The 11899-nt window shown below is 44.5% G+C and overlaps 1 protein-coding gene across 1 annotated transcript; it reads left to right on the top strand.

The window, feature by feature from the left end:
• Positions 1-2036: 2036 nt before the first annotated feature.
• On the top strand, positions 2037-10946 carry LOC139355086 (uncharacterized). The gene is made up of 5 exons (XM_070999405.1): positions 2037-2100; positions 6021-6310; positions 6506-8329; positions 8416-8835; positions 8904-10946. Exons 1-5 carry the CDS (start codon positions 2037-2039, stop codon positions 10944-10946), a joined length of 4641 nt encoding a protein of 1546 aa, XP_070855506.1.
• The last annotated feature ends 953 nt before the right edge of the window (positions 10947-11899 follow it).

Below are 11899 nucleotides of genomic sequence, written 5' to 3'. Positions count from 1 at the left end.
AAGTTGCGATCTATTAGCTTGTGTATGTCCTTGCTGTTTATTGGAGTGAAAACGAATGTTGGTGAGAGGCCAATGTTGTGGGCTGCCTGGTCCGCGTCTTCGTTACCCTTTATGCCTTGATGGCTTGGGACCCAAAAGAGTGTTATTTTTTTCGGATGTTTTTTTGTTAATCTTTGTATCTCTCTTATGGTGGGATCGCGATACTCGGGGTTATTTATTGCCAGGAGTGACGACAGACTGTCAGTGCAGACAACAAACTCTCCGTTTTTACTGGTGGCAAAGCGGCAGGCTAGTAATATAGCCGTAGCTTCTGCCACGAATATTGAATTGTAGAGGGGGAGCGCCCCTCCCGCTATGATGGTGTTGTTAGCGTCGATGACTGCGAAAGTGGTTGATTCCAAAGTTTTGGATCCGTCGGTAAACAGCCAATGTTTTTCACCGAGGAGTTCTTTTTCGTTTTGACAGCGGGTGCGATGAACTGAGCTGGGAGTATGACTTTTTGTGGAGATACGCAGTTTGGTGTTGATGTTAGGTTGGTTCCGAGACCAGGGTGGAGATGGCCCGGACGATCTAAATCTGTTTGGTGGGGGTAGGTCCAATTTCTTGCTAAAGTTGGCGCAAATCCGGAGAGTAGAAGGATATTTGTATCTCCTTCTTTCTTTAAATATGTTTTTGAAGTCGTCAGCTAATAACCGATTTGGAGTGGTATATAATTTAGGTATGAGTCGGGTTGTAGTTTCTTTTATCCTGTTGGTGATGCTGGGTAGTCCGGACTCTGCTAGAGTGCACTTGGTCGGAGAGGTCGGAAAGGCGTAGATAGATCTGCGTACAGCTGCGTGGTATGGTGGTTGAAAGAGATGCCCCAGATGAAGCGCCCCACTGTTCCAGTTCGTCCAGAACGTTTGAGAAGGTATCTTTAACGGAATTGAGATCTTTCTTGTTGGTGTAAATAAATGCGTCATCAGCATACAATGAAATGGAAATGTCTTTGTGTCTGTTAAAAATTGAAGATATTTGCTCAAAAGCAATCATAAAGCATTTTTAAGCATGGGATACGAAATTCTTTCAAAGCCGGGACTTTTCCCTTTGCCGTTTGAATTGCGATTTCTAATTCCAGTTCCATTTAAGTCAAGTTGCCTCGCGGAAAGAGATGTAGAAATGGGTTGGTAGGTGTGGTTTAAATAGGTTTGCTTAGATTGACAGTACTGCTGAGAGAAGTTGTGGTCGGCCGAGTACTCCGACCAACAATATCCAAATTGCTCTGCAATTTTCTTCGGACAGGTAAGAAGACCAGTTTCCGTTTTTAAATATTTTATGGGGGTGGAGGGTACCCCAGCTAGGCACTTGACATCGGACCATTTCTTTTTGCGGGTAGTGAAAGGTGAGATTTGGGAAGTGAAGTTTTGAAAGCAGGTGCGTTTGGCAGCTAGTACAGCTTTTCTAAAGCAAGCGTTGGCTCTTTTGTAGAGTAAAAGATTCGAAATTGTAAGGTCCGATTTGTACTTGTGAAAAAGATCTTGTTTTTCGTCCCTAAGCTCCTGGAGAGAGTGGTTCCACCAGGGGACTTTGCCTTGTGTGGAATGCTTTTAGTTTGTGGGATGCTGCAGTTTGCCGCCGCCCTTATACATTTAGTAATTTGGGCAATTTGGCTGTTAAGGCTACCAGTTTTCCATGTCAATGAGATACTCGTGCAATTTGTTTTAAAACTTTCCCAATTGGCCAAGTCGGTTTTGTACTTTGGTAACGGTGGGGATTTATCAGCACTGAAACGGATTGATACCAACGTAGTGATTGGGAAGTGATCGCTGCCATACAAATTAGAAGCGATAGACCAGTCGCATATGTGCCCAAGTTGTGGGGATATCAGGGAGATATCTACGTGAGTAAGAGTATTGTGGGTCGAGAGGTGAGTGGCGGAGCCGTCATTAAGTGTGATTAAATTTAGGTCAGCAATTGCACGCTCCAGGGCTTTCCCCCGGGAGTTGGATTTTGGCGATCCCCATAGCGGGCTCCAAGAGTTGAAGTCGCCCAACACTATGAAGGGTCCGGATATATGGTTTAAACAGTCAACAATGTCGGTACTCCTGAAACTCTGGCAAGGTGGGATGTACATATTTATTATGGTAATGGGCCGGTCCAGATCAAGCTGGAGTGCTGAGCATAATATGTTTGATGTAATCTGTTTGTGGGTATGGGGGATGTGTCTTTTAATGAGCACTCCAATACCTTGTTTGGCTGTCGTGTTATGGGGAAGGTTACAGAAATAAGCTAAATAGGCCTTAGGGCAAACAAAGCTTTTTGAATCGTTAGGCAGATGGGTTTCCTGTAGGCATATAATGTCGGGCGAATTGTCATTAATGAGTAGAGACAGTTGGTTGTAATTGTTTATAAATCCATTTATATTCCATTGGGTGATTTTTAAAGGCATTTATTTAAATAAGAAAAAAAAAAGGAGGGTCCTGGGGGCGCTTTTAGAGATCTTGTTCCATTTGAGATTCAGAGTCAGAAAGGTTTTTTGCTTGGCTAAACTCGGAGTCTGTGGACATATTTTCATTTGTAGAATTACTGTGGTCCGAATCTAATGTTTTTAGAAACCGTTGCGCTTCATTAATGATAGCGCGAGATTTTTTTAGTCGGTCTTTGATCGTGGGGTTTTTATCTTGCGTTCGTGGTGACGGTGGTGATTTGGGCTAGTGGGGGGAAAGGGGGAAATGGGGGGAGCCCGGCAAGGGCGTTGGAGGAGAGGTGGGGGAGGGGGTTACATTTGCTTTTTGTGTTACATTGGTTGTGCTTTGCTTGCTGGTTGATGGTTTGTTGTTGTCTTCTGCTTGCAGAGAGATGAGAGTTGAGAGGAAGCAACCTTCGCGAAGGAAGCCGAGTGATTGATTGTCGATGATGATTGTTGTAGTTGTTGTTTTTGAATAATTCTAGCTTCACGCATGCTGCATTTTTTTGTTGTTTTAATTTTTAGTAGGTCTCTTTGCTGTTGATACGCTGGGCAAGCAGGTGAGGAGGCGGGGTGTTGGCCTGAGCAGTTCGCGCACTCGGTGCGTGAGCAGGGCGCGGGTGGGTGAGGGGCAAGATTGCAGGTGGAGCACATGGTTGGATCATCACAGTGTCTAGCTGTATGTCCGATCCTCTGGCAGTTTTTGCACCGCATTGGGTTTGGTATGTATTCCCTTACTTTGACACTGTACCAAGAGATGTCCAGCTTACTGGGAAGATTGTAGAGATCAAAAGTGACCAGAATCACTCCCGAGGGTTTGGTGGCGTTGTCGATGGTTTTGGTAAACTTGAATACCGAATGCACGCTTTGGGCTCGTAGCTCTTTCACAATTTCTTCTTCTGGGATGTTGTTTAGGCATGGTGCGTATATTGTTCCCTTCACAAAGTTAAGAGATTTGTGGTAATTGAATTCGACGTCGCATAAGCCAGGTAAGTGGGTGGTACGGAGGAATTTGTCGGCCACTGGTTTGGTGGTAACTAGCATCAATAGATTTCCATCTCTTAGCGTAGAAATGGAAATTATTTCCTTGCTAATGGCTTGTAGTGCCTTGTGTACAGCGAAGCAAGAGTAGTGTGAGATTGGTTTTTGGGAGTCTTTTGTTTTTACTATTATAAACTTTGGATTTTTTTGAACTGGTGTTGGAAGTTCAGGGAACTCTTCCGTAAGTTTTTGGTAAGGTCTTTTCTTTTTTGATTTGGGGCTCTCGCCTAGCACAGCAAAGCGATTGCCCTGCAGATTGGGGGGCTCGGGGCCCATGATCGCGAGTGTTTTTCGTCTTTTTGGCAGACGTAGGTGCACTCGGAGGGGGGCGGGGAGGTATACTGAGCACAGGTTCCGAAGATCAACGATGAGAAAGAATAAAGACGTCCGCACTCGATGACTGGTAGTCGGTGACTGATGCCCTTAGACAAATAGAGAAAAGGAGAGAATCCATTTGGGTGTCTTGCTGACGGAAGCCGGCAGCTTCGAGGGAAGGCGACTTTCCCTGGGGCTGTCGTCCATGGAGTCTTCTACCACCAGGACCAGCCACCATATCCAACAGTCCTTGAGGAGAACACAATTGCAGCTCGAAATAATCTTGTGTCGAACCAGCGCCGCTATTGTCATCAAAGAACGTGGAGAAGATCAACAATAAGGACGACATCCGACATACTGCGATGTTTGTGGACGCAGTATCCGTGATCTTCATGCTCCTGAAATTTGTTCAGCTGTAGAAACCAACCGTTCAGAGCGTAGCGACCAATAGCATACGTCGGAGAAAGTAGTGATGCAATATAAATGTGTTAATCGAGCCAACCAAAGCTAAAGTGAACTCATGCATAACCAAGGACCAATATCCTCAAATAATACAATTGGATAACAAGTGAAAATCAAGCATTCAAACATGCATTGAAATATATTTAAACCAACCGAATCAATAGACAAAGTGCGAATCATGATAAACAATTAGAGAGGACGAATCTCTCCACCAGCCGTTGAAGAAGTCGCATGCCTCTGGCATAATATATATATATTTTGTGTTTAAGTGAATTGGTATACTTAAGTACAATCGTATTTTGGTGCACGTATATTTATATATATACATCCAATATAATATTTTCCCAAAGCCCAGGATCCGGAGCGTCAAGATCTCATCGCCCAGGATTTAAAGAGGGGGTAAGTTTGTCGGAACAAGGTTCCTTTCTTATAAACATACATATATAAATATTCGTGCAGTATCCTACAGTTTTATAGACTACTATAAACATTTTCAGCGGCGAGTATCAGCCTTGTAGTTATATGATAATTGCAAGAGCCCTATGAGCGACGTTTGTAGTCGTGAATATTCAGTATTTGGCTGATGTGTGCACCTTCATAGGTGATAAATTCGATACTCTCCGCTAACAGAATAATTGTCAGTTAAATTAGATTAATCAACAGACGCAGATATATATTACTTAATAAATTTATAATGTGAAAAAGAATTCAAAACCATGGTGTGCTAGAACTCTAACAACGGGGGTGTGCTGACGCAAGGAGTGGAGTAGGTCAAGAACAATGACATAACTTTCGACGGACAACCTTGACAATAGGGGATCGTATTGCGCGGCCCGCGACGATCCATTGGCACATGAATGTGTGAAGGGGAGGGAATATGGCCAAAACACAGCCCGATCGTATTGCGATCAAGCGACAGCTAAGCTTGTTGGGCAGTGTGGACTGATGACTGACGAACTTGATGACTAATATTATTTTTCCAGGCACTTTTAATATTTATTCTCGTTATGTTGGAGAGGAGAGGGGCTTACCAAGATCCCACGACCCGAATACGAGGTAGCTTATGCCGGCAAATGGTGCCTGAACATCGGACGCCTCACTAATATGCCCACGTAACAACCGTTTTTATGTCATTGATTTTAATTTTGCGAAGGTTTACAGAAATGGGCCTTCTTTACATCTTTAAAAGCCCATAACTTGGTCAAAAGGACTCGAATTTCGATATGGCATACCTTTATGGGCTTGTGGAATGATTATGTTTTTATCTGCATTAAAATATATAGCTTTAAAGATAGTAAAAAATATGACCGTTTTTATGTCGTCGATTTTAATTTTGTAAAGGTTTACTGAAATGGGATTTCTTTCCATCTTTAAAAGCCCATAACTTGGTCAAATGAACTCGGATTTCGATATGGCATACCTTTATGGGCTTGTGGAATGATTATACTGTTATCCGCACTTAAACATTTAACTTTAAAGGTAATTAAAAATATGACCGTTTTATGTCATTGATTTTAAGTTTGCGAAGGTTTACTGAAATGGGCCTTCTTTCCATCTTAAAAAGCCCATAGCTTAGTCAAATGAAATCGGATTTCGAAATGGCATACCTTTATGGGCTTGTGGAATGATTATGTTGTTATCTGCATTAATATATATAACTTTAAAGGAAGTACAAAATATTACCGTTTTTATGTCATTGATTGTAATTTTGCGAAGGTTTACTGATGTTCCTGAACGGAGATTGCTACACACACAGAGATCGTCACACGGATAGAGCTTCTAAATGAAGTTTGGAAGGAGTTCAACCAGTTTAGCGATTGCATTGCGCTTCACGAGGAAGTGGAAGGCTATGTCGATCCGGAGATTGACAATGCGGTCTATGAAGCAAAATACCTAAGGGCAAGCGCTATTCTCAAGGAAAGGAGTAATGACCTACAACCGGGGACATCTACGAGCGATGCGAGTGGCAGCAACGGGCTACACTCAAACAACGATGCAATCTTGAACTTGCTGCAACAAAACCAACAACTATTCGAGCGACTTGCTGTAAGTCAGAGCACACCGAACACGCCTGATCATGTTAGTGGTGACGCCACATTAGCGAATTCTCAGAACTCGGTACTCACGGCGAATTCAAATCTGAGCGAATTGCCTAAAATTCAAATCAAACGGTTCTCGGGCAACTACACAGAGTGGCCATCCTTTTAAGACATATATGAAAGCACAATTCATAACAAACAGCATTTGTCCAACACCCAGAAGTTCCATCACTTAAAAACACTACTCGTTGATGAGGCTGCCAACTTGGTTCGACACTTGGCAATTACGGACACGGCTTACAACACTGCATGGGAACGTCTTAAGGAAAGATACAATCGTCCACGGCACATTGTAAACTTGTTTTTGGAACAGTTTATGAGCTTGCCAGCAACTACAAAGATCGACGCAACAGTTCTACGGAAGGTTTCGGACGGAGCAAACGAAATTGTTAGTGGATTGGATGCGGTGAATCAGACGGGACGCGACTGCTGGATCATCTATCTAGCCCTAGAGAAACTTGACGCTGACACACGGCGCAGGTGGATTGAGCGCAGCATGGAGACAGATTCACCCACTCTAGAGGAATTCTTCAGGTTTCTCGATTCTCGCTGCGAGGAACTGGAGCTGAGCAAAAGGGAGCTTGCGACTGGAAGCAAGACAACAACACATCCTGAAAAGCCAAAACGGATCACACAATCGATGGTTGCGGTTGAAAGTAGTGGCTGCACCAAATGTAGTTCTACAGAACACACTCTATATGGCTGTCAGCAGTTTCTGGATATGTCTGGACTGCAGAGGCGATCATTTGTGAAGGAGAAATCACTATGCTACAACTGCTTGCGACCTGGTCATGGGGTCAACAGGTGCAAGTCAACATACAAGTGCAGGCAATGCAAAGGAAATCATCACTCCCTTCTTCATGTCCAACCGAATCCACAGGCTACTGGGAATCTTGCACAGATAGCAGAGGGGGACGAGCAAAACTTAAGCGCGTCTAACACAAACTCATTGACACTCAGTCATGTGGCCCAAGGAGCGGGCACCCAAAAGGTTGTATGTGCACAAGGCACTGCAAAATCTACATATCAAACGGAATTCAAACGAAGCATATTACCAACTGCTATGGTGTATGTTAAAAACGCAAAAGGTGACCACGTAACATGCCGTCTTCTAATGGACACAGGATCAGAGCTGTCGTATGTATCTGAGCGTTGCATCCAAGCTCTGGGATTGACACGGTCAGCATCACGCATTTTGGTTACGGGAATCTCTTCCGTAAAAGCAGACACGTCAAGGGGATGCAGCACGCTGCAAATCAAGTCTCGCATATCCGATGATCGTTTGGTTGTCTATGCCCACGTGCTAGGCAGAATCACCTCATCTCTGGAACGCCAACATATCGACGCATCGACACTCGAGGTATTTAAGGATCTGCAGCTGGCGGATACACATTTCAACGCAAACACACCAGTAGATATACTATTGGGAAGCGAACACGTATGGTCAGTGTTCACAGGACGAAAGATGTACGACAACAAGGGTAATCTTACCGCTATTTCCTCGGTATTCGGATGGGTAATCACTTCACTCATCACATCGAACGCAAGCAACGCTATTGCACTAACCATGGATATCGACAACACGCTTCAGAAGTTTTGGGAACTGGAAAACGTTCAAAGCAACAAGAAATTGGAACCGGAAGACGACCAGGTGGTCGCCACCCACAGTCGCGATGCAAACGGGAAGTATATCGTTGAACTTCCATTCAACACGGAAAGTCCTGAATTTGGAGAAACTCTACATGGAGCTCTTAAACGTTTCAAATCGGTGGAGCGACGACTACAACAAAACGAGCAACTGCGAACACAGTACGTATATTTTATGCGGGAGTATATCAGTCTGGGACACATGCGTGAGGTGCCGCCAGAGGAAATCGCTACTGGGAATCAGTTCTTTCTTCCCCACCACCCAGTGCTAGGCCGAAAACTGCGAGTGGTCTTTGATGGATCCTTTCGCGACGCCAATGTAAGGCCTTAAATGACACTCTTTTCACAGGGCCCAGTATCCAGCGCAATCTATTTGCTGTGTGCCTACGCTTTCGAATGTACAAGTTCGCATTCTCAGCGGACATCGTTAAAATGTTCCGCCAAATATGGGTAAACGAAAAACACAGAAACTATCAGAAGATCGTTTGGAGAGAGGATCCATCCGATCCGATCAAGCTTTTCCAATTGTGCACTGTAACCTACGGAAGGTCATGTGCACCCTTCCTGGCGGTAAGAGTGCTGGAACAACTCGCCGTGGATCATCAAGACGAATACCCGAATGCTTCAAAAATCCTACAGGAGGATTTTTATGTCGATGATGTTCTCACTGGGTCAAACAATGAGGATGAACTACGTCGAAACCGAGGCGAGTTGATTCAGATGATGTCATGCGCAAATCTGGAAGTCGGGAAATGGAAACCTGGAAAAGACATTCTTACGTACAACATTGGTCTAGCGGCAAATCCTGACTGCACAAAGAGACAAGTCTTGTCCGAATTTCCAGGATATTTGATCCTCTCGGACTCTTAGCACCAATTGTAATCCAATTTAAGATTATTTTCAAAAAACTCTGGCTCTTAAACTTGGATTGGGATGACCCGCTTCCAACCAAACTAGCGGACTCCTGGCTGAAGTGGAGAGCAGACCTAGACACTCTACAAAAATTCCAATTACCACGCTTCGTTGCCAACGACGTAGACAATATCGAACTTCACGGATTTTCGGATGCCTCAACCAAGGCGTATGCTGCTGTGGTGTACAGCAGAGTTACAAATGACGACGGATCCATCTCGGTGTCCCTTGTGGCTGCGAAGACAAGGGTGGCGCCACTGAAACAACAATCTTTGCCACGCCTGGAGCTTTGCGCAGCGCTTCTTCTAAGCCAACTCATTCGGTCGATCTCTTCTGGATTGCGCCACAAGAACATAACTGTTTTTGCCTGGTCCGACTCCTCAATAGTGCTGTCCTGGTTATCCTACGCACCAGCCCAACTAAAGACTTTTGTTGGAAACAGAACCTCGGAAATCCTTGACACTATTCCAAGGAAGGCCTGGCGGCACGTAGACTCCAAATCAAACCCAGCTGACTGTGCTTCCAGAGGTCTGATGGCTGCTGACCTCATCGACTTCCATTTGTGGTGGAATGGACCTTTGTGGCTACGGGACCAGGATCAATACCTAGTAAAGTTGAACGATTCACGTTTTGGTTTATCTCTTTCAGACAAACGCATTCAAGGAGAAGTCAAGTCCAACTGTTTGGCTACAGTGGCTGTTGCAACTCAGGCTCATCCACTCGCACGAGCTTCTTCTTGGCTCAAGCTCGTTCACATTGTCGCCTATGTGAGACGATTCATTCAACGGACCCAAAACCCGTCCTGCGATAGGGCCCCAAGAGCTCTTACATTTAAAGAGATTAAGGCAGCAAGGATCATTTGTATAAAACACGCGGAGCACTGTTTCCACGAGGACTATCAATTGCTACTTGCCAAGAAACCCCTAAGGAACCGATCGCAGCTGGTCAAACTTGCACCAATGATAGACGAAAACGATTTGCTGAGGGTAGGCGGAAGACTGCACCAATCGCAGTTGTCACGAGATGCAAAACACCCAGTTTTGCTACCAAAAACGCACCAAATCTCGAAGCTGATTCTGGAACACGAGCACCGAGTAAATCTTCACCCTGGCGTTTCTTCCCTGTTCGTAATCGTTCGTCAGAGATTCTGGATACTTGGAGCACGTAATCTCATTCGCAGAATAACACACGACTGTTTATCCTGCTTTCGTCAACGCCACCACACCGCCCAACAACAAATGGCTGATTTACCCAGCGTGCGTGTCACTCAAGCCCTTCCATTTGTCAATACTGGTTGCGACTATGCAGGTCCAATCTTTCTGAAGGATGCCAAAGTTCGGAAGCCACGTATCAGCAAGGGCTACATTTGCCTGTTCGTCTGCATGGTCACCTCGGCCATACACCTGGAACTTGTCACAGACCTGACAACAGAAACCTTCTTGGCTGCCTTGCGGCGCTTCATATCCCTACGGGGCAAGTGTAGCAAGATCTACAGCGACAACGGAACTAACTTTATTGGAGCTAAGCGATCCCTCAACGAAATGCAAAAATTGCTTGCATCACAACGACATAAGGACATCGTCACATCCACTCTGGCAGATGACGGAATTCAGTGGGTACTCATTCCCCCCAGAGCTCCTCATTGGGGAGGGAAATGGGAGTCGGCAGTTCGCTGTGTCAAACTGCATCTGCGCCGAGTCACCGGCAACTCAACGCTCACCTTCGAACAAATGCGCACCTTGCTTGCTCAAATCAGCGCAGTGATAAATTCACGCCCCTTATGCTACACATCTGATACCGAAGACAACTACTTATCACCCGCCCACTTCTTAATTGGGCGACCGTTAACCACCGTGCCAGATCCTGACTTAAGCCACATCCCTGTGGGCCGATTAGGATATTGGCAAAGCATCCAGGCTATGCTTCAAGGATTCTGGAAGAAATGGCACCAAGAGTATCTGACTACTCTGCAACAACGTCCGAAATGGACCACCTCAACATCAACCTCTCGATCGGTGATGTAGTTCTCGTTAAGGAGTCCAATACACCACCAGCTTCGTGGCACATCGCACGGGTTATGGAAACCTATCCAGGGAAGGACAACCTCGTTCGAGCAGTCAAATTGAAGACCTCAACAGGAGAGATGACCAGGCCAATCACGAAGATTGCCGTTTTGCCCAGTTCAGAAACTGTGTTTCAGGGCGGGCCGGGATGTTCCTGAACGGTTGCTGTCTTTAATAACCTCTCATCATTAGGCGCATAATACCATCTCTATCCTATGTAACAGAATACCGACATACACATATATATCTACTTTTTCGATTCTGGCAACGCTGCTACGTCGGCGTCTTTTTGTGAAATTCAGATCAGTATCAAATAGGCTTCGAAACCGTCAAGAATAAAATTACATACAGTCCACACATCCAAGGCGTTTTTATTTCTTACCAACTGAAATGGGCCTTTTTTCCATCTTTAAAATCCCATAACTTGGTCAAAAGGTCTCGGAATTCGATATGGAATACCTTTATGTGCTTGTGGAATTATTATGCTGTTATCCGCACTTAAAGATTTAACTTTAAAGGTAGTTAACAATATGACCGCTTTTATGTTGTTGATTTTAAGTTTGCGAAGGTTTTCCGGAAAGGGCCTTCTTTCCATCTTTAAAAGCCCATAACTTGGTCAAATGAACTCGGATTTCAATATGGCATACCTTTATGGGACTGTGGAATGATTATGTTGAAATCGGTACTAAAATATAAAACTTTAAAGGTAGTAAAAAATATGACCGTTTTTATGTCATTGACTTTAATTTTGCGAAGGTTTACGAAATGGGCCTTCTTTCCATCTTTAAAAGCCCATAACTTGGTCAAATGAACTCGGATCTCGATATGGCATACCTTTATGGGCTTGTAGAATGATTTTGTTGTAATCTGTATTAAGAAATATAATTCAAAACGAAGTTAATAATATGACCGGT

This window comes from Drosophila suzukii, unplaced genomic scaffold, assembly GCF_043229965.1.
Source record: "Drosophila suzukii unplaced genomic scaffold, CBGP_Dsuzu_IsoJpt1.0 scf_8, whole genome shotgun sequence".
Classification (NCBI taxonomy): Eukaryota; Metazoa; Arthropoda; class Insecta; order Diptera; family Drosophilidae; genus Drosophila; species Drosophila suzukii.
This window is presented reverse-complemented; position numbering and strand designations above follow the sequence as displayed.

Excerpts from the sequence above, each read along its gene's own strand:
- LOC139355086 (XM_070999405.1), top strand. The coding sequence starts at position 2,037 with ATGAAGGGTCCGGATATATGGTTTAAACAGTCAACAATGTCGGTACTC. Across the intron at positions 2,101-6,020 it reads ACTCCTGAAACTCTGGCAAG|AGATCGTCACACGGATAGAG; the intron begins GTGGGATGTACA and ends CTACACACACAG. Across the intron at positions 6,311-6,505 it reads AACTATTCGAGCGACTTGCT|CATTTGTCCAACACCCAGAA; the intron begins GTAAGTCAGAGC and ends CATAACAAACAG.